This window comes from Bos mutus, chromosome 13 (assembly GCF_027580195.1).
Source record: "Bos mutus isolate GX-2022 chromosome 13, NWIPB_WYAK_1.1, whole genome shotgun sequence".
Lineage (NCBI taxonomy): Eukaryota > Metazoa > Chordata > Mammalia > Artiodactyla > Bovidae > Bos > Bos mutus.
Window position 1 is genome coordinate 24,418,991 of NC_091629.1, and position 27,301 is coordinate 24,446,291.

At 47.0% G+C, this 27,301-nt stretch overlaps 1 protein-coding gene across 18 annotated transcripts in view; it reads left to right on the forward strand.

Moving 5' to 3' along the window:
• RIN2 (Ras and Rab interactor 2) overlaps positions 1 to 27,301 on the forward strand; it is a 208,795-nt gene that overhangs the window by 169,807 nt on the left and 11,687 nt on the right. For 16 of the 18 annotated variants that reach the window (XM_070381143.1, XM_070381144.1, XM_070381145.1 and 13 more), the window contains 4 exons: positions 2,707 to 2,827; positions 10,839 to 10,930; positions 14,422 to 15,597; positions 26,555 to 26,860. In XM_070381143.1, the coding sequence (XP_070237244.1) occupies positions 2,707 to 2,827; positions 10,839 to 10,930; positions 14,422 to 15,597; positions 26,555 to 26,860 (1,695 nt within the window). The remainder of the gene's footprint in view (positions 1 to 2,706; positions 2,828 to 10,838; positions 10,931 to 14,421; positions 15,598 to 26,554; positions 26,861 to 27,301) is intronic. The other 2 variants (XM_070381151.1, XM_070381154.1) reach the window with 1 other exon arrangement.

Sequence of the window (27,301 nt, forward strand, 5' to 3'; positions counted from 1 at the left end):
TGGATCTGGAGGAGATGTTTCTGGCCCCAGCGGAACTTGCCAGCCTCTGTGTGATCTACGACTGGCCTCAGGTCAGCTGTAGACGGGGTCCTGTGATGTTTACCCCCAGACCTCTTCAAGGTCGCTGACGTCAGGGAAAAGCTCCCACGTGCAGAGTCATCTGAGCAGTCACTAAGCTTGGCTAATGATCTGCGGGTTTATTTACATTAGGAGGGAGTCAAAAGGTAGATTTCAAACCCGCCCTCTGAAAGACAATGAATTAAATATTAAGTGAGAAAGGGCGATGCTGAGTTGGCTTTTTAAAGTCAGCTAGACAAGAGGTGATAAATCTAAGAGGTTTTTAAATCCCTTCTAACATCCACAGTTGAAAAAGCTGGCATAAAACTCAACATTCAAAAAACTAAGATCATGGCAACCAGTCCCATCACTTCATGGCAAATAGATGGGGGAAAAGTGGAAACAGTGACAGATTTTATTTTCTTGGACTCCAAAATCACTGCAGATGGTGATTGCAGCCATGAAATTTAAAAACTCTTGCTCCTTGGAAGGAAAGCCATTTCAAACCTAGACAGTGTATTAAAAAGCAGAAACATCACTTTGCTGACAAAGGTCCGTCTAGTCAAAGTTATGATTTTTCCAGTAGTCATGTATGGATGTGAGAGTTGGACCGTAAAGAAAGCTGAGTGCCAAAGAATTGATGCTTTTGAACTGTGGTGCTAGAGAAGTCTCTTGAGAGTCCCTTGGACTTGAAAGGAGATCCAACCAATCAATCTTAAAGGAAATCAACCTTGAATATTCACTGGGAGGACTGATGCTGAAGCTGAAGCTCCAATACTCTGGCCACCTGATGCAAAGAACCAACTCATTGGAAAAGACCCTGATGCTGGGAAAGATTGAGGGTGAAAGGACAAGATGGTTGGATGGCATAAGCAACTCAATGGACATAAATTTGAGCAAATTCCAGGAGATAGTGAAGGACAGGGAAGCCTGGTGTGCTGCAGTCCATGGGGTCACAAAGAGTCGGACAACTTAACAAATGAACAACAATTTCCACAGTTTACCGTGATAAGTCACCTTGAAAATCCCACCCACCTTCCCTTCCTACAATAAGTACAGTTAGTGTTTTGTATTTTAAACTCCTCTCGTTGTTTGTCTGAGATCCCTCCCTGGCTGCATGATTTTCCTCCCTATTTTGCAAAGATCTTTATCACTTCTCTGGTTTTAAAGTAGCTGAAAGAGCTAGTCTGCCTAGTCTGAGCAAAACACGAACCTGCCTATAACTGGTTACCACAGGCCTCCCATGATGACCCCTTCCCGGGCAGGGTCTACCTTCTTTGCGAGGAAGGGCTGGCCTTAAAAACATAGATATTTTTGGACTTTGCTGGCGGTCTAGTGGCTTAGACTCCATGCTCCCAATGCAGGGGGCCCAGGTGTGATCCCTGGTCAGGGAACTAGAACCCACATGCTGCAACTGAAAGGTCACATGCCTCAGCTAAAGCTCCTGTGCACCCACAGCTAAGACCCAGCACAGCCCAATAAATAAACATAAAAAGCAAAACCCAAAACCCAAAACCCCATAGCTCTTTCATCGTAACATCTGAGCAGTGTTTTGCATAATAAGTACCAACTCATATCTGCATAGAACTGCTTTCACAGAAGTTACTCCATTTTTTAAAAATTTCCACTACCCACTACTCTCCTTCTGGGAGACAAGGGAAGTATAATTATTGTCCATTTTACAGATGAGAAAACCAAGGCCAGAGATGTTAAGCTACCCAAGTTCGTTCCCTTTTACTCCACTCACAAAATTGTGGTACATATGGGCGTGTTTCTCTTTCTGTGTTTGTCAGTCAGGGTGTATCTGTAGGGGTAGTAAAGAAAGAGTAAGTACGTGAAATAATACAACATAAGCAAGTAATAAGCAAAATGAATGAGGATGTGGAAGGGAGAGAAACTCATCTGAAGTTAGGGAATTGTCACAGAACTGAAGCTCTTTGGAGAATTTCTGGAAGAAGGGCTGCCGGGGTGGTATTTCAGCCAAGACAGCATAAGGAGTGGTTGGCAAATACATGAATTTTTGAAGTCAAGCCACTCTCTCTGTTCTATCATTTGGAAGATTTACAAAATGGCACACCGTCTTGCCAGAATACTTCTTTCTTGGAAGGTTGCACACTTAGTGGCAGTAGTGGGGTGGGGCGGGGGCTCTCAAAGTAAATCAATTTTAGCATCTTTCCTGCGAAGTCGAGCTCAAGCTGATGTATGGGAACCTGTGTTATCCTCCAGGCTTCACCCTCCTTCTGCCTTTTGTCTTAACCACAAATGGCACATTTGTGATCCAGGAGGTCTGGCCTGGGAGGGTCAAGGGCTGGGGGGGCCTTGGTGTCCCCCCAAGCCCTGTCTTCTGCTGGCCTCTGGCTCCAGCCCGTCTGACTCCTTGACTCCGCCCAGTTTTGTATCCTGAACTTAAAAAAAAAAGACAGTTGTGTAATTTGAGTCTGGGCTGCTCTGTTTACCAAGCACTGGAGCACGTGCTCTGATGAGTCAGGGGCTGGACTTACTGTAGGCCGCCCACCCTCCCCTGGCCTATCTCCCACCACCATGCATCCTCCGTACATCTGGTTCCCATCAGGCGCGGGAGTTGGTCGGGGAGCCCGGAGATGCTCCTGCCCTCCCAGCCAGCAATATCGAGGGCCTTTCCTTTCCCAGGATGCACTCGGGGACACTCAGCTGGTTTCCGAACTCTCTCTTTTCCAGCCTTTTCCCTGGAAGGCTCAGGAATCAGCTTTGCGGATTTATTCCGGCTCATTGCTTTCTACTGCATCAGCAGGTAAGGCTCCCTTTGTCTCCTGATGTCAAGCCGCTGCTTGGTGACTGTGCTGTCAACAGCCCCCACGTTTCTTGATTAACCCTGGGCAGGGGGCTCTGGAGGGCTTGTCAGCTACTGGATGTCCCTGGAAGGATTGGCCCCTGAGGTAAAAGGGTCCCCAGGCCCCCCTGTGCCAGGCTTAAGATCAAAATGACTGCCCTGGCCCCTGTAAATGTAAAATCACACACTCACGTAGAAAGGGACCTGTGATGCAAACCTGTAATGTTTAAAGATCCTAATATTACTCATGGATCGAACTAAGAGTGTCACACTGAATGAAGTCAGACAGAGAAGGAGAAACATGGTATGACAACCCTTATATGTAGAAGCTAAACAGAAATGATACAAATGAACTTACAAAATAGAAAGAGACTCACAGACTCACAGACTTCGAGAAGGAACCTATGGTTGCCGGGGGGAGGGGGGAGTGGAAGGGATAGTTAGTGAGTTTAGGTTGGGCATGTACACAGTGTTATATTTAAACTGAATAGGAAATTCTCTGGTGGTCCAGTGGCTAAGACTCTGTGCTCCCAATGCAGGGGGCCTGGGTTCAATCCCTGGCTGGGGAACAAGATCCCACATGCTGCAATAAAGACCCGGTACAGCCAAATAAATAATTTTTTTAAAAAAGAATAAACTGGATAACCAACAAGGACCTTCTGTATAGCACAGGCAACTCGGCACAATGTTTTGTGGCAGGCTGGATGGGAGGGGAGTTTGGGTGAGAATGGATACATGTGTGTGTGTTGCTGAGTCCCTTCGCTGTTCACCTGAAACTATCACAGGATTGTTAACGGGCTATACTCCAATCAAAAAAAAAAAAAACAAACCTCCTCTGGGATTGGAACATATAGGTTTTCAAGGCAGAGGCCTTCCCTGTCCCCCTTTGCCTGGCAAAGCAATATATCCTTTTCTACTTCAAAATAAATCAAGGTCCTAATGTCTCTGAAAACTCCCCAGTGGATGCAGTTCATCTAGAATTGTGGGTGCCTTCAGCCCCTAAATCTTGTGTCCCTCTCCTTCAGGCCTGCTGGGTACCCCTGTCTTTTTTGTAACTAAAGGAACTGTTTCAGTCTACATGAAGCTAAGCCCCAAACCCCGATGTTAACAAGTGTCAGGAGGGCGCAAATTGGGAAAGCCTTTCTTTCTTTCTTTTCTTGTGAGCCACCCCGGTTTCTCAAATCAAGGGTTCTTTCTGTGAATCAGGATCGAAACGCATTGTCTGCAGAGGCTGACATTGCCTCCTCTTAGGTAGCCTGGCTCGGGGGTGGCGGGGAGGGGGGCGGGGCATGGTTCCCTGGGTTTTTCTGCACATCTGTTGCAGCTGACAGAGCAGAGATGGGCATGTGTTCCTGGGGTATTTTGCAAAAGATACTTCTCATCCCCATCCCACCTGTGGCTGAGAAGTCTGTTTGGAATCGGGTTATTTTATGTTAATATAATATATGGGCTGTTTCTCAAAAACTGAGTTAGATGTTTGTTACACCTGTTGGACTAGACCCTTGGTGAGGGATGGTAGAGGAGGCACCAAGCTGTCCACTCCCGGAGGTCCCCAGACCAGGCCAGCTGAAGCCACGGTCAGCAGCCTGATGAGGGAGGCACTTTCAGAGGGGGAAGAGACAGGGCTTTTACACCCCTAAATGGGATTGACCGGAACCCCACACCACCTGCCCGGGTGTGAGGGAATCCACTCAATTGAGGAGGGCAGTGTAGAACCCCCACATCCCCAGACATGCACACTTGCTGTGGCGCAAGCCCCTGATAGCGACGATCAACCTGGCATGTGGGCCAGAGGCGAGGTTGGCCAGCATTCACACGCCATAGTTCATGTCTTGATGGGCCTGCTGTTGTTACGAAAAATAGTCCCACCTAGGCTCTGTGACAACCTAGAGGGGTAGGATGGGGTAGGAGGTGGGAAGGAGGTCCAAGAGGGAGGGGACATATGTGTCCCTATGGCTGATTCATGTTGATGTATAGCAGAAACAACACAATATTGTAAAGCAATTATTCTTCAATTAAAACTAAATAAGTTTAAAAAAAAAAAAAGATCGTCCCACCCAGAATACAGGGTTTGGCAGCCTGAGAAAGATATCATCTCTGCCATCGGTGGTCATGGTAGACTGGGGACCGCTGTCCGGGGCCACTGGATGACTAGAGGGGACAGAGTCCATAGAAGCCTTGGTGACCTACCCACATGATGCCAAGATAGGTGCTCACAGGCAGACCCCTCTGTTGACATTTTGTGATTAATAGCCCGTCTCCTCCTCTTAAGAAAATGTACACATGGAGTAAAAACAAAATTAAAAAATAAAATGAGTACGCAGGTACGAACACTCTTGAGTGAAACATTTTTAACAAAGATGGCTTTATTTTGTCTATCATGAGAGTTTTAGAGCCGGGGTGTAGGTGAGAAGGAGGCACCCTCTTTTGTGGGTGTACGTGAGGAGGGGCTGGATTGTGCCCTTGCCCAACACGGCAGGAGAGGACTCACAAACATCTAATTTTCTAGTAGATCAAAGCCTAAAACCACCCGTGAGTGAATGACAGGTGTGGTTTCCTGCCATCTCTGTCATCAAGGAAAACCAAAACCAAGCACGCGATGTTTTAGGCTCTAGGTACTGTGCTGGGCAAAGTAAAATCTTAAAATAAACGTAGGTTGGTTTTTGTTTGGGGCTTCCCAGGTGACTCAGTGGTAAAGAACCCGCCTGAGTCAGACAATACGTGGTTTTCCTCCCAGATCGTCTAAAGAAAGTAGGTTTTCATGAAGTGGGCAAGCCATGGAAACATATATTTGCATGATGCTTTGGCGTTACAAAGTTCTGGTTCTCGTTAGCCTTCATTTAAGATTATCATCAGGTCCATGACCTCTCCTGGGTCAGGCAGCAGCTCTTACACAAATGCTGTGTCCCCTGACACTCCACTTGCTTCATCCAGAACAGATGCACGGGGACAAATAGAGGGAGGTGATCACAGCATCTAGGGGAAGAAGGGTCTCCTGGAAGCAGGATGTGACCCTGGCTTGACACCCTGGAAAGAGGAGCCTCTTGACTGCCAGCTCCTAATATTTTTATGTGAGCCCTTCCTGACCCTGTTACACTCTATTCTTGTTTTGCTGTTTTCATCGATCTTACTAATTTGTTGTTCATTGTCAACAGCCTCAAGGGCCCCAAGATTCTCTGCTCGTCCAGATTTAATCTGCTATAGCCCAGAGTGTTGCCCAGTCTTACTGTAAACGACAAGTTGTTTGGTGTAGTTACTTTCTTCAGTGGAAATATCCAGAGCATCTTGTGCAGACAAACACTCCAGGCGTTGCCCTCACACACTTCACCACAGGCATGGGTGGGGAGGTGTCTCCTGGCTGTTCTTCATACACGCCAGACACTCTCCCACCCCAGGGCCTTTGCACCTGCTGTTCCCTCTGCCTGGAATGTGAGGCCAACTCTCACACGTGAACCCCCTTTATTTTTCCGCTTTTGTGCTTTATTTTTATCCATGGAGCACATCCGCTTCTCATAGATTCTATGAATTGCGTTCTTGTTCTCTGTCTGCTGGCATCCACTGGAGTGACGCTTCACGCAGGTGTGGACTTTGTTTTGTTTGAAGCACCTAGAAGAGCGTCTGGCACATTGTGGATGACCATAGACTTTGCTGGATGAATGAATGAATGCTTTCTTTGTGAGATCAATACCATCAATGGGGAAAAAAAAAAAAGTCCTTTCCTGAGAAGTCATTATTGTCATTGCACGTTCGTTCATCTATTTATTTGAAGCACACTCTCTCCCATCTGTATCAGGCCAGGCTGTGTGCTGAATCCTGTTTAGATTTCACCAGTGCTGAGAGCGTGACCCTAATCCTTGTGTCTAAGTGTTAGTCTCTCAGTCGCGTCCGATTCTGTGACCCCATGGACTGTAGCCCACCAGGCTCCTCTGTCCATGGGATTCTCCAGGCAAGAATACTCGAGTGGGTTGCCATTTCCTTCTTCAGGGGATCTTCCCAACCCAGGGATCGAACCCAGGTCTCCTAGCATGGCAGGCGGAATCTTTACCATCTGAGCCACCAGGGAAGTCCAGATCCTTGTGTATGAAGATGAGCAAATGTTTCTCAAGTCTGCCTTTGCCCTTTTGGAGAAAGCAGGAGATCACAAAGCAGGAGGTCTCGGTGGTGACGCTATGCTCTGGCCATGGCAGGATCCTTTTGCAAGCCCAGCTCCTTCCTCTTGGGCCTGCTGGTCTGCAGTGCTGCAGTGCATGTGTTTCCCGGTCCATACATGGCATCAGACTGTTTAGGGGCAGGGTTGTCACATGAGGTCCTTTAGTTTGACTTTTCTGCTCAAAGTGTGATCCAGGGGCAGGGAGCTTGGCAGAAATGCCAAACCTCAGCCTCCCCTAGACCTGTTGAATCAAAGCGCAGCCTCACAAGACCCTCAGGGATTCAGGCACACATCACAGTTAGACAAACACTACCTGAAGACTCAAGAGGAAGGTCTGCCACCAGCACACAAAGGACAGTGTTTGGGCTCCAGCTGGAACCCCTCACAAGTAAAATCAACAGACATTCACTGAGAACCTACCGTGGAAAAGGGAGTGGATAACACATCTCAGTTTAGGATCACACATTCCCACCCAGGGAGTCGAGGTCCAACATCCAGTTCAGTTCAGTTCAGTCACTCAGTCGTGTCCGACTCTTTGCAACCCCATGAATCGAAGCATGCCAGCCCTCCCTGTCCATCACCAACTCCCAGAGTTCACACAAACCCATGTCCTTCGAGTTGGTGACGCCATCCAGCCATTTCATTCTCTGTCGTCCCCTTCTCTCCTGCCCCCAGTCCCTCCCAGCATCAGGTTTTTTTCCAATGAGTCAACTCTTCGCATGAGGTGGCCAAAGTATTGGAGTTTCAGCCTCAGCATCAGTCCTTCAAATGAACACCCAGGACTGGTCTCCTTTAGGATGGACTGGTTGAATCTCCTTGCAGTCCAAGGGACTTGCAAGAGTCTTCTCCAACACCACAGTTCAAAAGCATCAATTCTTCGGTGCTCAGCTTTCTTCACAGTCCAACTCTCACATCCATACATGATCACTGGAAAAACCATAGCCTTGACTAGACGGACCTTTGTTGGCAAAGTAATGTCTCTGCTTTTCAATATGCTATCTAGGTTGGTCATAACTTCTTCCAAGGAGTAAGCGTCTTTTAATTTCATGGCTGCAGTCACCATCTGCAGTGATTTTGGAGCCCCCCAAAATAAAGTCTGCCACTGTTTCCCCATCTATTTGCCATGAAGTGATGGGACCAGAGGCCATGATCTTTGTTTTCTGAATGTTGAGCTTTAAGCTAACTTTTTCACTCTCCTCTTTCACTTTCATCAAGAGGCTTTTTAGTTCCTCTTCACTTTTTGCCATAAGAGTGGTATCATCTGCATATCTGAGGTTATTGATATTTCTCCCAGCAATCTTGATTCCAGCTTGTGCTTCTTCCAGTCCAGCGTTTCTCATGATGTACTCTGCATATAAGTTAAATAAGCAGGGTGACAATATACAGCCTTGACATACTCCTTTTCCTATTTGGAACCAGTCTGTTTTTCCATGTCCAGTTCTAACTGTTGCTTCCTGACCTGCATACAGGTTTCTCAAGAGGCAGGCCAGGTGGTCTGGTATTCCCATCACTTTCAGAATTTTCCACAGTTTCTTGTGATCCACACAGTCAAAGGCTTTGGCATAGTCAATAAAGCAGAAATAGATGTTTTTCTGGAACTCTGTTTTTCGATGATCTAGCGAATGTTGGCAATTTGATCTCTGGTTCCTCTGCCTCTTCTAAAACTAGTTTGAACATCTGAAAGTTCATGGTTCACGTATTGCTGAAGCCTGACTTGGAGAATTTTGAGCATTCCTTTACTAGCGTGTGAGATGAGTGCAATTGTGCAGTAGTTTGAGCATTCTTTGGCATTGCCTTTCTTTGGGATTGGAATGAAAACTGACCTTTTCCAGTCCTGTGGCCACTGCTGAGTTTTCCAAATTTGCTGGCAGATTGAGTGCAGCACTTTCACAGCATCATCTTTCAGGATTTGAAATAGCTCAACTGGAATTCCATCCCCTCCACTAGCTTTGTTCGTAGTGATGCTTTCTAAGGCCCACTTGACTTCACATTCCAGGATGTCTGGCTCTAAGTGAGTGATCACAGCATCATGATTATCTGGGTCATGAAGATATTTTTTGTACAGTTCTTCTGTGTATTCTTGCCATCTCTTCTTAATATCTTCTGCTTCTGTTAAGTCCATACCATTTCTGCTTCTGTTAGGTCCATAGCATTTATCGAGCCCATCTTTGCATGAAATGTTCCCTTGGTATCTCGAATTTTCTTGAAGAGATCTCTAGTCTTTCCCATTCTGTTGTTTTCCTCTATTTCTTTGCATTGATCGCTGAAGAAGGCTTTCTTATCTCTTCTTGCTATTCTTTGGAACTCTGCATTCAGATGCTTATATCTTTCCTTTTCTCCTTTGCTTTTCACTTCTCTTCTTTTCACAGCTATTTGTAAGGCCTCCCCAGATAGCCATTTTGCTTCTTTGCATTTCTTTTCCATGGGGGTGGTCTTGATCCCTGTCTCCTTTACAATGTCACGAACCTCATTCCATAGTTCATCAGGCACTCTGTCTATCAGATCTAGGCCCTTAAATCTATTTCTCACTTCCACTGTATAATTATAAGGGATTTTATTTAGGTCATACCTGAGTGGTCTAGTGGTTTTCCCTACTTTCTTCAATTTAAGTCTGAATTTGGCAATACGGAGCTCATGATCTGAGCCACAGTCAGCTCCTGGTCTTGTTTTTGCTGACTGTATAGAGCTTCTCTATCTTTGGCAGCAAAGAATATAATCAATCTGATTTTAGTGTTGACCATCTGGTGATGTCTATGTGTAGAGTCTTCTCTTGTGTTGTTGGAAGAGGTCGAACCTGGGTCTCCTGCATTGCAGGCAGATTCTTTACCACTGAGCTATGAGAGAAGCCCCAAAATCCAGAGCAGGTAGCAAATTGATACCTAATGTATTATTTGCATGATGGATCAACCATCATAGTCAGTGAGTCCAATATTAACTCTAGATACAGTTTAGCTGCCTGAGAATGCAACTCAGTCTTCACTGCTGATCTGTAACCAGGAACTCAGTCTGTCCTGCATGGGCAGAAGTCATGACCCCCCAGTCCAGTCACCAGTCAAGACAAGTCAGGTTGGATATGATGCGATGTTGAAATAAAGCTGTAGTTAAATAACAGGGATCTACTGCACAGCACAGGGCACTGTATTCAATATCTTGTAATAACCTATAATGGAAAAGAATCTGGAAAAAGACTATCAGTTCAGTTCAGTCCAGTCACTCAGTCGTGTCCAACTCTTTGCGACCCCATGAATTGCAGCACGCCAGGCCTCCCTGTCCATCACCAACTCCCGGAGTTCACTCAGACTCACGTCCATCGAGTCAGTGATGCCATCCAGCCATCTCATCCTCTGTCGTCCCCTTCTCCTCCTGCCCCCAATCCCTCCCAGCATCAGAGTCTTTTCCACTGAGTCAACTCTTCACATGAGGTGACCAATGTACTGGAGTTTCAGCTTTAGCATCATTCCTTCCAAAGAACACCCAGGGCTGATATCCTTTAGAATGAACTGGTTGGATCTCCTTGCAGTCCAAGGGACTCTCTTCTCCAACACCACAGTTCAAAAGCATCAATTATTCAGTGCTCAGCTTTCTTCACAGTCCAACTCTCACATCCATACATGACCACTGGAAAAACCATAGCCTTGACTAGATGGACCTTTGTTGGCAAAGTAAACTGAATCACTTTGCTGTATATCGGAAACACTGTAAATCAACTAGACTTACAAGAAAATAAAATACTTTCAGCTGAAACCTTTCTAGGATGGAAATGAAAGCAAGAGACAGAAATGAGATGTGTAATCATGTGTATTCTCTCTTTTGAAAAATCAGGGACGTCCTGCCATTTACCTTGAAGTTGCCTTATGCCATTTCAACAGCCAAGACCGAGGCTCAGCTTGAAGAACTTGCCCAGCTGGGACTAAGTAAGTGGGTGCCCTTGCCCAGTCTCTTGTCATGCATGTGTGGAGCAGAGCCAGTGGCCCCTGAAACATTGTTGCATCAGAATGTAACCCTCACCTCCATGGCAGAACTTCAGGAGGCCCTGAGTCACACCTTTTGAGAGTCTTTTTCTAAGTCAAGCATTGAACCAGCTCTCAGAGGCAGGTGCTAGGTTTGCCTGGGGAGCTCCCACAATTCTCCCCAGCACCTCCTGTTGATGAGTTTGTGCTCCCCCAAATGTCCAGCAGGTGTCTGTCATAGGTCCTGCCTTTCTATGGCATCTTGCTGGGGAATGGCCATGCCTGATGGACAGGGAAGTCCGGCGCAGGCACCTCCCCTGCTTGAGTTTTATTCTAGAACGCACGGCGTAGATGGCACTTCTGTGCTTTGAGGAATCTGACTGCACAGGCTTCCAGGGAACATCTGTCTCAGTTCCTCTCTGCCTCAGTTCTGGCCCTGGTGTTCTCGGCCACATCCCTCACCCAGCCGAGCATCCCCACTCCGGCCAGCCAGATGTTTGCTTCCCCTCGTGCCTCTCAACCCAGCCCCATGCTGGGCAGTGGATGGTAGGGGCTCAGGACACACCACTGCCCCAGTGTCACTTCTGGGTCCTGTTGCCCTAGGGAATCTGTGTGCATTTGACTTTCACACACACACACATACACACACACACAAAGTTTTCCTCCTTGATGGGAAAGGGGAATTCTCTTAAGATTTCAGGGCTCCAGTCTTCAGGTAGATGAGCAACAAGGCCATGGTATTTGAGTGAGAGTTTGGGATTCAGAAGTGCAAGTCCCAGGATTCTTAGAACCTAAGAAACTGTGATACTTGACCCAGCAAATAAGAAATGTCCTTCCTTGGGCACGTTTTCCCCTTACTCTAAAGAATCTGTTCTGAAGGGGGTGCCATTGCCAGGGGAGCCTGCAGAATTCACAGAGAAGCCTGGAGTTAAGAGTCATGTTCCTCTCTGAAACCTAGATTGCCTCAGAAGAATTGCCACATGCAACCAAGGCCTGCCTGATGGGCAGCTGCGTTGCAGGACAAGGAGGCAGAGTCCTGGTAAAAATACCAGGGCCATGTAAGAGTCCCTGCTGAAAAGTCATGCCATCTCTGCCACTGAGTTTTATACCCCTTGGAAAGAGTTCAAAGCATTTCCTGAGTTTAAGGTCACATCACCACCTAGATTCTAGCCCTGCTGAGGACGTGTTCCAGGTCTCTGTTTCCTCTGGTGACCTCTGTCCCTGGGTCTCCCAGGTGGGTGGTCCACCTGCTACGTGTGCTTCGTGCCAGGGCTCAAGGACTAGAGTATCTGGGGGCAGCCCTTGTGCCCTGAAAAGGCTAAGGCAAAAAAAAAAAAAAAATCTGTTCTGGTGGCCACTCACCAGAAGCAAAATTTTTTTAAAAGCCAAAGTATTAATTGCTCAATCATGTCCCAGTCTCTGTGATCCTGTGGACTGTAGCCCACCAGGCTCCTGGGCTCCTCTATCCATATAAGTGTTCAGGCAAGAATACTGAAGTGGGTAACATTTCCCGTCTCCTGGGGATCTTCCCCACCCAGGGCTCAAACCCAGGTCTCCTGCATTGCAGGCAGATTCCTTACCGTCTGAGCCACCAGAGAAGCCCATAGATATTGAACGTGTAATATTTACTGTGTACTTCATTTTGTGAAGAGACATCCCTTTTTAAAACCCTGTATCTCATGTATTTGTTCATCTAACAAGTGTTTCTGGAGGGTCTGCTATGTGGCAGCCACAGCAAGGGTTTAAGGATCCATAGGGTCTCTCCCCCTTGCCCACTCCCCAGCTCTATAGTCTGTATGGGAACAACACATACACAAGAACTACACGTTCTATATTTGCAAAATCTTAACAACGGTTGACAGTGGGAATTTAAGGAGGGTTAAATTTCGAGCTAGAGCAGCCCTATACTGGCCACTATAAAAATATGTAAGGCTAGTCAGCGCGCACTTTTAAAATTTCCTAGTGGCCACATGGAAGAGGATTAAAGGTGCAGTTAATTTTTATAATTTATTTACTATGTGAAATGCTATTTCAATATATCATCCCTATTTTTTTTAAATAGTAATGAAATATTTTACCTTCTTTTTTTCTTGCTAAGTGTTTGAAATCCAGTATATATTATATCCTTACAGCACACTTCTATTCAGGCACTAAATTTTCAGCAAAAATACATGGATCAGTATTTAGATTCCATTAAATTTACAACTGAAGAAGTAGTTTCACATACCCCAGTTCCAGACCTCTTTGAGTTTCCCAGTAATGCAATTGTTCGGTTTTACATTTAAATGGGTTTACATGAAATAAGATGGAAAATTGAGTCCCTGGTTGCACAAGCTGGATTTCAAGCGCTCACTGGCCACAGGTGGCTGTTGGCTTCCCTGTTGGACAGCACAGACCTAGAGGGAAGGAAGGACGACAGAAAGCGGGCAACAGGAGCCAAGGTCAGGGGTGTGCATGGCAAGGACAAGGCAGGCCCAGGGCTCCTGGCCTCACCCTCTCTCCAGGATCCCGGTGACCAGCCATTCTGGGCCCTTAGGAAAGAAACACAGTTTCAGCAAACACAGCAAGGCAAAGCGGTAGAGAGAGCAACCTATTCCAGATGGAAATGACACCAGGTATTTATTTATCAGCCTCCCTTGATTTGCATGGAAGGCCGACCTGTCCGTCCAAGGACGCACAGGCAGGGTGCCTACAGTCACAGCGATGTGCCCCACTCCAGAGTGTGCTGAGCCGCAGTGGCCACGGCTAGAAGGCTGGAGATTTGGGAAGACTGGGCAGCAAACCACAAAGACAGTCGAACTTGCACTTATCCTTGGCCTGAGCCCGGCTGTCCTGTTTTGTTTTGTTTTTTTTTTTTTTGATGGGCCCTGCGAGTGCATTTTTCCTGCTTTTGGGTTTTAATGCTGAATGTGTAAAACCCCAGGCAGATTGTGTAATGTCCACAGACCCAGCTGCTCGTCCTGCCCATTAAAGGGGAACTGCAGGCCCTAGGGGGTGGAGGAGGGCACCCCAGGATAAGGGGATCCATCAGAAAGGGTGCTGCCACCGGGCAGGCAAACTCCCTCTTGGTGGAGCAAGTGGGAAGCCGCCTCCCACCCCTCCCCGGGGACCCCCCCACCCCACAGCCTTCTCCCAGCTCCCACTGTTCCTTTTTCCTCACCTGGGGAAGGGCTGGGCCCTCTGTGGGCAACAGCCAAGCCATTTCTCAAGAGCCTTGAAGCCCAAAGCCTCACGAACCTTCCTGGGAGCCCGCAGCTGGGCCTGGCAGCATTTCCAGCCCTTCCAGTAAAGGAATGCAGTTAAAAGCAAAAAGAGAGAGAGAGAAAGGAAAACACCACACTCCAGCATAGCACCTCCCCTCCAAAGCCATGCATTGCCAGGCAAGTGTGCTGTTTGTGATGGACAGGCCGAGTGCACTGTATTTACATTCTTGTGTTCACGATAATGACTTTCAGATTTTTGGAGCTCTCCAGCTGACAACAAACCCCCAAACCCTCCACCTCCCCATAGGCCTCCCTCCTCCGACGGCGGCGACGACGGTGTGAGTCCGGCCTCCTCGCGTCAGCTCTGCCTGATAAATGGAGTGCATTCTATAAAAACCAGGACGCCCTCGGAACTGGAGTGCAGCCAGACCAACGGGGCCCTGTGCTTTATTAATCCCCTGTTCTTCAAAGTGCACAGCCAGGACCTCGGCGGGGGCCCCCGGCGGCCCTGCACTCGGACTCCCGACGCGGATGGCACCGAGAGGCCTCGGTCCCCGCCGCCCCGGCCCCCGCCGCCCGCTATTCATAGTCAGCCCGCCGGCCCCCAGCTGGCCGGGCCCGTGGCGCCCCCGGCCGGCATGCCGGAAACCGTCGCCCTGCACCAGCCCGGGGACGCGGCGCGCCTTGGAACGAAACCCACCCCCGTGCCTCCACCCCGGCTCAAGAAGCAGGCGTCTTTCCTCGAGGCGGAGGGCGGCGCCAAGACCTTGACCGGCGGCCGGCCTCGCCCGGAGCCCGCGGCGGGCCCGGCGGGCGGCGCAGGGGGGGGCTCTGCCCCGGCGGAGACGGAGGCGGAGGCGGTCCTGGCCTCCGGGGATTGCGCAAGGGCCCGGCGCGCCGCCGCCTCGGCCTCGGCATCCCGGGCCCCGTGGCGCGCGGGCCGCCAGCGGCTGAGTGACATGAGCCTTTCCACTTCCTCCTCCGACTCGCTGGACCTGGACCGCAGCATGCCCCTGTTTGGCTACGAGGCGGACACCAACAGCAGCCTGGAGGACTACGACGGCGAGAGCGACCAGGAGACCATGGCCCCCCCAATCAAGTCCAAGAAGAAGCGGAACAGCTCCTTCGTGCTGCCTAAGCTCGTCAAGTCCCAGCTCCGCAAGATGAGCGGCGTCTTCAGCTCGTTCCTGACCCCGGAGAAGCGCATGGTGCGCCGGATCGCCGAGCTGGCCCGTGACAAGCGCACCTACTTCGGCTGCCTGGTGCAGGACTACGTGAGTTTTCTGCAGGAGAACAAGGAGTGCCACGTGTCCAGCACCGACCTCCTGCAGACCATCCGGCAGTTCATGACCCAGGTGAAGAACTACCTGTCCCAGAGCTCCGAGCTGGACCCCCCCATCGAATCGCTGATCCCCGAAGACCAGATAGGTGGGTGCCACCTTGCCTTTAAAATACATGTGTGTGTGTATAGAATTGCTTATACATACCAGTGGAATTATTTAAAAACAGAAATTCACAGCCGTAGAAAGAAACTTAGGGTTATCAAAGGGGGAAGGGGTGGGAGGGAGAGATGGGGAGTTTGGGATTAACAGATACACCCCACTGTAGGTAAAATAGGTAAGCAACAAGGACCTACTGTAGAGCACAAGGACCTATATACTTAATAGTTTGTAATAACCTATATGAGAGGAGTCTGAAAAAGAATACATATGTGTGTATCTATATATGTGTGTATATATGTGCTCAGTCGCTCAGTTGTGTCCAACTCTGTGCAACCCCACAGACTGTAGCGCACCAGGCTCCTCTGTCCATGGGATTCTCCAGGCAAGAATACTGGAGTGGGTTGCCATTTCCTCCTCCAGGATGTGTTTGTGTACATATATCTGAATCAGTTAATATACACCTGAAACTAATAGGACTTTGTAAATCAACGTTCAATAAACGACAAATATATATATATATATAGTATATATATATACTGTGGCCTGGCAGGACAGTGTATCCTGTGTTAGTTCTCTTGGGTGACGTTTTCTCCAGAGTTCAAAACAGCAACACACTCCACCCCCTGGGCTCATCTGAACTAGAAACACAGCTTCTTGAAGTTGACTTCATGTTATATACCTGGTTTGGGGGCTGAGCATCAGGCTCAGACACGTTTTGGGGAGCGACTAATGGGAGCCGCAGATGGGTCTGTTCAGGGCTGGACCATTCTGGTTGCCTGCCTGATTTTGTGCTCTGTGTGGGCTTTGAGGGTCTCCTGAAGGTGTGTCTCAGCAAGCCATGGGGGTTTGTGCTGTATTGGTTGGAAAGTGCCCTTTTTTACCCTCAGGAGGGCAGAGGCCACGGTGTGCAGCTGGGTGAGTTGCCACAGGGAGCAAGCACCAGTGCAGCAGAACGTGACAGCATCAAAGCCCCCAGGGAACCCCTCCCTGCCCCCCTTCTTCCCAAAGGGAAACTGCCCTGCTGGCTTCTAATCACAGAATTCAGTAAGTTTGGGAGTAAGCAAAAACAAAAAAGTCAAATGGACAAGTTTGTTTTGTGTATCTTTAAAAATAAGTATCAAATTTTGGACGTCACATGAAAGGTGTTTTCTCCAAAGTCAAGGGGAAATAACTTTCTTTCTAACTTCATTGGAGAGCTGAATTGCTAATAGTTACTTTGGCCAAGGGAAGATTGAATTTGGCAAGACCTCTCTTTTTCCAGGGTTAGAGTCTTAAGAGATTTTTTTTTTTTTAACTTCAGAAGATTGACTCTGAAGGGCAAATTTCAGAGACCTCATTCACTGGGCAGCAGCAATCAAAAAGAGCTACCCGACATTTCTAGGCCGTTCATAAAGCAAAGCTGGAATCGGCTTCTTTCTGATTGGGTCTGTTTGTGGAAAGTAGTAAACAGCGTGTGGTTTGCCGGTGGGGTCTCCCCGCCTCTCTCTCTCTCCCCCTCTCCTTGAAGTGAGTTTCAGCAGCTTTTTTATTTTCTCACAAAGGAATCAAAGCCTTGTTTGTTTTCCTGTGGCTTGCGCCTGGGTGGGTGGGGCGTGGTTAGAGCCCGGCTGCTGGAGAGAAAGCTGGAAGGAATGTGCCCCAGGATGTGCCTTGGGGATGGAAACGCTTGCCTTCGAGACAACGGAAGAGCGGCCCGGGCCCTCTCGGTCCCGCCCCCACCCCCAGAGCCTGCCTCTCAGGGGAGACCGGCTCAGACCCCGCACCGGCGGGAGAGCCAGGCGGGCGCTGATGTCAGCGCTGGGCTATGTGGCCGCAGTGCCAGCCAGCCCACGGAGACGAGGCTCCTCCCTGGGGAGCCAGGCCTTTCCTTCCTTCCCCGCCGATGCTATGAGCACCGACCGAAGCTGCCGGTCCTTCCGGCGGGTGCGGGGGACGCTCTCCTCCTAGCTTCTCGGAAGGTGCCAGTTCAGATAGGGTATTGCTGTTGGTTGGAGCCCCGGATCTCATCTTCTCCAAAAACAGATTTGAATGTGGCCAGCAGTCTTTGACACAAACGCTTTGCTGCTCTGGAAAGATAGAGCTTTCCATCTAAAAATCTAAGGTCCTGAGGAGGAGGGAAGCTGACATCCAGGCTGCCTGTCCCAGCGATGGCAGTAGGTCTTGGCCTCAGCCCTGTGAAGCAGGCATCCTGTGCCCTGGCAAGGCTGGGTTCTGCCAGCTGGAGCCAGGTGTCCAGGGCTATCCCGGCCTAGCCTGTGAAGCTTCTGAACTTTCTTCTCTGGATTCAGAGCCTGTTTTTTTGAGGGGACTTCCCTGGTGGCCCAGTGGTTGCCTTCCACTGGACCACCGGGGAACGTGGGTTCAACCTTTGGTCGGGGAGCTAAGATCTCATGTGCCTCGTGGCCAGAAACACAAAACATAAAACAGAACCAATATTGCAACAAATTTAATAAAGACTTTTAAAATGGTCCACATTAAAAAATCTTATAAATTAAAAAAATTTTTTTTACTTTGTTTATTTGGCTGTGCTGGGTCTTTGTTGCTGCACAGGTTCTTCTCTAGTTGTGGCAATCACGGGCTGCTCTCTAGTTTCGGTGCACGGCTTCTCATTGTGGCAGCTTCTTTTGTTGCAGAGCACAGGCTCTAGTGTGCCGGCTCAGTAGTTGTGGCACATGGATTTAGTTGTCCAGCAGCACATGGGATCTTCCCGGACCAGGGATCAAACCCGTGTCTCCTGCATTGGCAGGCAGATTCTTAACCACTGAGCCACCAAGGAAGCCCCCCAACCCAATTTATTTTTTTTAAACCCTGTGTTTTGAACCTTACCCCTGTCCCCTGCCAGAGAAGGCAATGGCACCCCACTCCAGTACTCTTGCCTGGAAAATCCCATGGACGGAGGAGCCTGGTGGGCTGCAGTCCATGGGGTTGTGAAGAGTCGGACATGACTGAGCGACTTAGCAGCAGCAGCAGCCTCTCCCTTGCTGGTGCCTATGTTCATATTTTCTCATAAGAAACTAAGGAGATTGGAAAACATTGTTTAATTGTATTATGCACCTAATAGGAATATGATATTTGTCAATTATATCTCATTGAAAATTAACTTAAACATTTAATTTGTAAATTCAAGGGAATTAGGATAGTAGGCTCACCATTGGTAGAGGAAGCTCAGAGTGCTACTGTCTGCGGACGCGGATGTGGGACACACTGCCACACTTTTTTATTGGTTTGTTTTGTTTAAGCTTTTGCATTAAAGCAGATGCTTCATCTTATCTGTTGCTTCATCAATGAAACCATTATTCTGTTTTGAAAAGTGCAGAGAATGTGCTGGGCTTTTGAAATTAAGAGGAAGGCGAGCCAAAGCAGAAGGTGACCTAAGAAACTCATCACGTGCCCAGTTGTGAGGAAAGATGTGATCCTAATGATTAGAAAACCAATCCCCTTAAATGTGCCCGTTTAGATTCGGACTCTGGCAAGAAAATGGAGTCTAAATGATCTGTTTTACATATTCCTAAATGAAGGGCTCACTAGTTTACTAAGACCTTGTTAACACAGTGATTCCTTTGAACTGTGTGATCAACTCACGGGTGGTACCTTTGTGTAGATTTTGTTCTGTTTTGCAAATTCAGGAATGGAGGTCAAGATGCATAAAGTGACTTGTGGAGGGTTATGCTGCTGGTGGGTAGGGGAGATTGGATTCAGCCCTGGTCTCCTCTGGTTTATCTGTTTATTTTCACCAATCTCACTTCCTGGGAGGTTATAATTCACTTTGAATGGATTCACTTTAAATGCCACCCCCAGGATTCCAAACCTCAAATTTCTTCAGAACCGGTGTCAACTGATGCTTGTAAGGCTTTTCAAGAATACCAGTTGGATTTCTCCTTCAAAAAAAAATCTAGTTCTGTCCTCCTTTCCCACAGCTTCTGGGGGAGAGAGTGCTGAATGAGGAGGTGGGAATATAAAGCCTAGATCTACAGAATTCCATCCTTAAATTCAGGAAGTTGGAGGAGGTATCTCAGTGCTGTAACCCACGTAGAATTCCATCCCTCATATGTAAAAAAGAACCATATGAACGCATGTGCATTTAGTGTTTGGATACAGTGCTAATCTTCTTCACAAAGGAGTTCTTCAGTTGCACAGAGAAAAGCCAGTGAAAAAACTAAATAGCTCTCACCCAACTGCAACTTTGTCCATTTGCTCCTGTCATAGCCCTGTAGGGCAGCACTTTCAGGTGAGAATGACACGATAAAAACAGTCTCAAAGCTGTAAAATTGCCAGCCTAAATGGTGGTGCCCTATCATAGAGAATTTGACTTCTGTTTAGACTGCTCTTTAAAGCACTGCCACACAAAACCTTGCCATGTAGAGGTTCTTGAGCAGATGTTGGTTGATTGACATCAGCTTTGCTCTCCTGATGGGAGGATAAGATAAGTTCCCATTTGACCCAGCTCCCTCTTGATTCCAGGGCCACATATCCTGTTTCCCTTTTGACAAGCTCTCTACCCTTCACACTGCAAAAGTGGTACGTGGAGGGACAAGCAACTGCTTTAACAAAAGCATGTATACCATTTGGCATCCTCCTCAAAAGCCCAGGATCGGTAACTTCATGGACACAGTGAAGTGTACTCACTCCTGAGTGCCCCGCCCAGTAAGATATAGACCCTGTGACATCATTTGTTATCCCAACACATGCTCCTTATTGGTGGGTTTTCACATCATACCACTTCCGCCTCAGTCTCTTTCAACCAACGAGAGAATAGTCCCAAAGTGGGTTACAGCACTGAAATACCTCCTCCAACTTCCTTAATTTCAGGATGGAATTCTGTAGATCTAGGCTTTACATTCCCACCTCCTCATTCAGCACTCTCTCCCCCAGAAGCTGTGGGAAAGGAGGACAGGACTAGATTTTTTTGAAGAAGAAGAGAAACCCAGCTGGTGTTCTCAACTGGTATTCTCTTAGTCCCAACTTTCTGGTAGTGAAATCTACACTTTGCAGAACTTGTTGCATTTTTGTGGATACTGTTTTGATTTTCTTAAAGCAAAAGAATTTTTACTTCTGATTTGATATTAATCTTAAGGAAATCCCTCTGTTTTCAAGTCTTGTTTCAAGAAAAACAAAATTTTTCCAACTCCCAAAATGTTAGTAATCCTCAACTTTCTACTTCATTCAAATTGCACACAAACACTCAACGAAGATACAGATAAGCCAACTGTATTTATAAAAGTCAGTAATAAAAAACAAGATACGGTTTTGCTTTCTTTAGTGGCTGTCAAAATGTGTATTTTTTCTGAAGAGTATTACCATTATTTGAAGAAAAAGTAGCCTTAAAACTCAGAGAACATCAATTTACTTACATGAGTGTTTTATTTTCTTTATAGAGAAATGATACTGAAATGTGGTTAAACACCAGAGAGCATAGTGTGCGTAAGAAAGAAGTCTGAAGTCATTCCTTGGGTTTTAAACAATTAAAACTGCCTTGCTTCATGTCATTTTTTTTTAATGAACATTCAAACCTGGGGATTCCCCAGTGGTACACTCATAAAGAATCTGCCTGCCAATGCAGGAGAGTGGGTTCAATCCCCTGGGTTGGGAAGATCCCCTGGAGGATGAAATGGCAACACACTCCAGTATTCTTGCCTGGGAAATCTCATGGACTGAGGAGCCTGGCTGGCTACATAGAGTCCATGAGGTCTCAAAGAGCTGGATACGACTGAGCATGCACGCATAAGTCTAACTCAAGCTTCAATATCTAGTGTGATTTGCTTTTAATTTTGAATTCAGAGTTTGGTTTAATCCCTTGAGTTATTGTGTTACCTGCTGTGTTTTAGACAGTCATTCTGAAAGTAGGCCGAGAGACATAGTGGTGCAGAGTTAAGAGTTAAACCACCTTGATTCTGACCTCTGAGCTAGTCCTTGTGTCCATGTCACCTGGAAGGAGAGGATCTCTTAGTACATTATCAAAAGGTACAGAGCAGGAGAAAGATCGACCTCTTGCAGCCTAGGAAAAGCACGTCTATACTATTTTTGAGAGTTAGTTTAAATAGACAGAAGACTGCCCCTCTTTTCCTGACTATAGCTCAGAAGACCCAAGGGAAAACACATAGGAGTTATGTATTCATGTCAGTCAAAGGGTAGTTTAAATACATGTAAAGTACATAAAAGTGTTTGTAATGCTTGGAAATCACTTTAGTACCCCGTCCAGTTCAGCCCTGATTTTTAATCCAGCTGTGCAGCCAGAGGTGACCATGTTAGCACCGAAAGACAGAAGCAGCTCCTTTTGCCCTTCTTGTACAGAGCGAGGGCCACTATGCTATTTCCTGACTTCTTTGCGGTAGGGACAACCAGGTTCCCCACCGTCCAGGGAAGGTCATTTAACTTCTGTGCCTCGGGGAGAGGGCCCCCATTCATTGTGACAGGGCTGAAGTGAGGGCCAGCACAGAGCACAGGCTTCCGTCCTGCCCCTTGGCCCAGGAACTGCGCAAACAGATGTGCCCATTGGTATTCGTGGTGGTGCACGTTTGCACTTCGCAGTTTGAGTTCCCCACAAAAGAGGTCTGCCTCTTGTCATCAAATGTTAACTTCTATTGCTTCTACTTTACTTTCTTGAAAGAATGCTAGAACTTGAATAAGCCAAGAGGCTGTGTGACCTCACTTCATCTTTGATCTTTGTCATGTAGGTTGCAACCTACCCCTTTTGGACATCATGTTGTTTAGACTTTGGGTTCTGTTAGAATTCCTGGCGAATACCGGGAATTATTTTGTTTTAACCAGGTTCAGAGTGCTCCTTCTGTCTTCCCTGCCCTGGGCGAGGAGTAGATGGCAGTTCAGAAGTTGCAGGCAGTGACAGTCAGAGAGGTGAAGTGAAGAGGCCAGAGTCACTTAGAAAGACACAGCTGGGCCAGCTGCCAGGCCACCTCCTCTCACTCTTTCTAAGACACGCGCCTTCGCTGAACTTCAGCTTCTGGACTCTCGCTTCCTCTTCAGCAGCAGTGGGGGAGCAGAAAGTGTCCAGACGAGCTGATGAGTGAGCCTGTCCTGTGATGGGTCCCCGTCTTGTGCCTGACTTTCTCTGGAATCCATGCCTCTGATCAGAGGGAAGTGACAGACCTTAGGCTTCTGTCCTTATTCCTAAGACGGGGCAATCATCTCACGGCTCTAGAGGCCGACACGTTTAGCGCTTCTTGTAAATCACTGCATTTACAGGTCTCACTAAGGCAGGGAGCTCTAGGCCGATGCCCCTGACTACGTCCCTGAGTGGATGAACTTTAGAACCAGTTGATAGGATATCTATAAATATTTTTAGAAACTGTGCTTCCAGTGGGTTATCCAGTTAGCAATCGGTTTCTAACACTCACAGTGTTGTAGTGCAGACAGTTCTCCGGCATCGTTTTGTTTCTTTGTAGATAAACACAGTTGACATAACCAGAGTTCTTGGGCTTGAGTCCTGGCTCCCCTTGGCAGCTGTGTGGCATCCATGTCTCTGGGTTTCCTCAGCTATAAAATAAAGAAATCACAGTCCTCCCACCAGGGGTTTGGTGGAGGAGCTGAAGAGTCAGTGCATGTAAAGTGCCTAGAATAGCATCATTCTTGGATGTAAAGCAACCAGAGATGGTAGGGGAAAACGGATAGTAGTAATTTATAAGCCATATGACTGATCTGATCTTTTGTTCTGAGCTAGTCCACATTCTGAAAGATTTTCTGTTCCTTTTGTTTCCTAAAATCATTTTTCCCTCTTGCTTCATAAGCACGACCTTCTTTTCCTTTTGGAGAGACTCAGGTACTGGGTCCTTGTCATTTGGACTTTTTTTCTTATTCATTGTATTTATTAAAGATTTGTGAGGATGGGGAGGGGTGATTAGGAGTGAAGACATGAAAAAGAAAGCAGAGAGACCAGTTTTTCTTATTTCTAAATTATAGCCTTTTAAAAATGTTCTAAAAATTTGTTTCTTTGGGGATTTTAAGGCAATGGGTCCTGGATGTCAACCCTCCTAGCAAATTTCCACTGTTGCATTTCCTACTAAGACTAGAGTTTGTGGCTCAAAGGTCAGCATCAGCACCCCTTCCCTGGGGACAAGGATGAGTTGCTCAAGAGACTCACTCAGCTGGCTGGTGACGAGCTGTCTGCTGTCAGCCCCAGGAACAGCATAGAACCTTTTGGAGATGGTTTGTGTGCACACTCTGGCCCTGAGATGATCAGACTTGCTCGGAATTTAAAAGTTGCCCTTGGGGTTCAAGGTGAAAAGCCCAGGCTGGTCTCTAGGTGTTTTCGGTTGGCTTGATTTATACACATGGCTATTGAGGTTTAACGTGTATCCATGAAGTGTATAAATTTCAAGTGCTTAGCTTGACAATTCTTTATCCATGTATCAACCACAGGCATCTACCATCTCCACCCCCTGAGAGTGTCCCCCGAAGCCCCGTTTATTTCTCAGGACGACTGCCATCCCGACCTGTCATCATAAATTGGTTTTGCCTGTCCTTGAGCTTTGTGTAAGCATCGTGCTAAAGGAGACAACTCTTGTGTGTCTGGCTTTTTTTATACAGATTGTGTCTTGGAGACTCAGCCAGTTGTGTCCGGAGCAGCAGCATGCTCTTTTTCATGGAATGAATCTTCCATGTCTGCATTCCATTTTCTGAATTCCATTGTGTGTATATCTCCTGGCATCTATGCCATTGGGTTGGGCCTTGGGTGCTTTCCAGATTGGGCCTGTTATGAGTAACACTGCTCCCAACATTCATGTGCGTCCTAATTAATGATTGACGTGGCTTTCTCCCCCCTTGATGACCTCCTTCCAGCAGAGGGAGGGGTCACCAGGAATGTGGCTGCAGAATCTTTAGAGCAGTAAACTGGTGAATGTTTATGAAACACCATGAACTTTAGAACTAAGAAATCATTGACTTTGAAAAGCAGGGTGTTCAGTTTTATGGGCTCAAGCAAACCATTAGACATCTCCAAGTCTCTGTTTCCTTATCTATAAAAAGCCCTATATCTGTTTCCTTATTCTATAAAAAGAATATGAATAGTCATATTGTGCAAAAATAATAGCGATACTATAGAATTAGATGAGATAATGAAATAAAGCCTAGCCCAACTGGGCACTCAATGTTAATTCCTATTGTTGACTTTTCATCCTAGTGGCTATTGGAAGTGAAGTCAGAGATGCTATATGACTTTCTAGAAGTTTATTGACACAGCATAACCAATGCAAACTTGGTTTTAATTTGTTTTAAAACAGTAATTTGTTTTAATGCCAGATGTGAAGAAATGTTGTTCTGTTTTTCTTCTTACTGTATAACCTCTTTTGCTTCAACCTTGGTTTCTACAGGTATGTCCTGCTTAGATTTCTCTTTGCCTCTGATCTTCTAATAATAGGTGATCATTTACAGTCTGTGTCATCTGATGTCTCTCAGGAATGCCAAGGGCCAGAGAGATAACTTGGCTATTTCTGTGGGTTCCTGGGCTTCCAAGATGAAATCGTATCCCTAAGTGTCGTATCCTAGGGGTGGTTGCTACCCAGGCAGCTTTGATGAGAACGTGAAACATTTGAGATGGAAAAACTGATGTGGAAGAAGCAGAGAGAGCTTCTCACGGCACAGACCCTCTTCAGACCAGAGCTCCAGCTTCGTGGTCCTGGTTACTGTACCGTCAGCTCCATTGGGCAAACCATTCCAAGAAAGAGGGGGAAATAATGCCTCCCACACCTAAGGGCATTTCCTAATTCTGAACAGAAACGCACTTCAAGAATTTTTAAATTTTCACTTTGTAATCAGCTCAGACATTCAAAAAAGTTGCAAAAAGTCAATGAAGAAATCATGTCTGCCCTTCACCCGGATTCCCGGTGTTAGTGCTTTTCTGTTGACACACACACACGCACTCATGTGCACACACACGCTCACACACACATATACACATGCACACATCCCCTCCTTTTATCTAAATCATGAGCACTAGTTGCAGGCATTGTATCCCTTTTTCCCTAAATACTTAGTGGGTATTTATCTAAAAATAGGGACATTGTGTTACAAAACTGCAGTAACATTAACTTTCATTAACTTTCACGGAAGAGTCATTCTTTGAAAAAGAGCACACTGTTGCTCCAGACACAGCTGGCCGAGTCTCCAAGATACAGTCTGTGTGAAAGAAGCCAGATTCACTGTTAACAATATTATCTAATCTGCAGACTTTATTCAGATCTCATCTAATGCCCCACTATGTCCTTTATAGTAAATGACAGAAAGACTTTTTTGGTCCAGAATCCAATCCAAGATACCATGTGCATTTAGTTGAATTTTTCCCTCAGGAAATATTTTGAGGGAGCTGGTACCCTTGCTATTAGCAAATCCTTCTTTTAACATAACACATTTGCTTAGCTGTTCACTGACTCTTCAGTGGAAAGACTGGGTCAAAAGCGTACCTTCTAGAATATTCACCTGTGCTTATGGGTGAGAAGGTATAAAAGTAGTTAAAACAAATATATTCAGTTGTATTGACTGCATGCAAGAGAGACTGTAAAAATGTTAGGGGAGATTCACTCTTCTTGGCTTTACTGAAGAAAAAAAAGTGTGGTGTGTGAATGCGTGTGTGCTGTGCTTAGTCGCTCAGTGTCCAACTCTTTGCAATCCCATGGACTGTAGCCTGCCAGTTCCTCTGTCCATGGGAATTCTCCAGGCAAGAACACTGGAGTGGGTTGCCATTTCCTTCTCCAGGGGATCCTCCCAACCCAGGGATCGAACCCAGGTCTCCCACACCACAGGCAGATTGTTTACTGTCCAAGCCACCAGGGAAGCCTGATGTGGAGCTAAATTTTGGTTGATTGGCTGTGCAGTTGGGACATGTCTGCCCGATAACCAATGCACGGAGTTGCGGGTGTCCATTTCCAGAAAGCAGGCCCTACGTTTCTTCTTTCTTTAGACAATGGTCACAGTAGCTGTGCTTTCTTTGGCAGACGTGGTGCTGGAGAAAGCCATGCACAAGTGCATCCTGAAGCCCCTGAAGGGCCACATCGAGGCCATGCTGAAGCACTTCCACGTGGCTGATGGCTCATGGAAACAACTCAAGGAGAACCTACAGCTCGTGCGGCAGAGGAATCCCCAGGAGCTAGGCGTCTTTGCCCCCACCCCTGACTTTGTGGACGTGGAGAAAATCAAGGTCAAGTTCATGACCATGCAGAAGATGTATTCGCCAGAAAAGAAGGTCATGCTGCTGCTCAGAGTCTGCAAGCTCATCTATACCGTCATGGAGAACAACTCAGGTGAGGCTACCACCCCATCCAGGCTCTTGGCCCTCCGATGGGGCTGGGACGTGTTGGGCTTTCCAGTCCCCAACTGCTCTTCCTTTCAGCTTCTTGACCTCACCAAGGGCCTCATAAAAATGCAGGTGTTACTCTGGTTCTGGCAAATTAGTCCACATGCAACAAACTACAGCACCAAAAATCCAGGACAGGGCAACAAGAGTTTTGTACAATGCCAATTTATAAAAGCTTTAGTTCAGAAACTTCCCTGGCAATCCAGTGGTTAAGACTGCATTTCCAACACAGAGAGCAAGAGTTAGATACCTGGTCAGGGATCTAAGATTCCACATGCCTTGTGGCCAAAACATCAAAACAAATAGAAGCAGTATTGTGACAAATTCAATAAAGACTTTAAAAATTGGTCCATATCCAAAAAAGAAAAAAAAAAAAAAAAACCTTTAA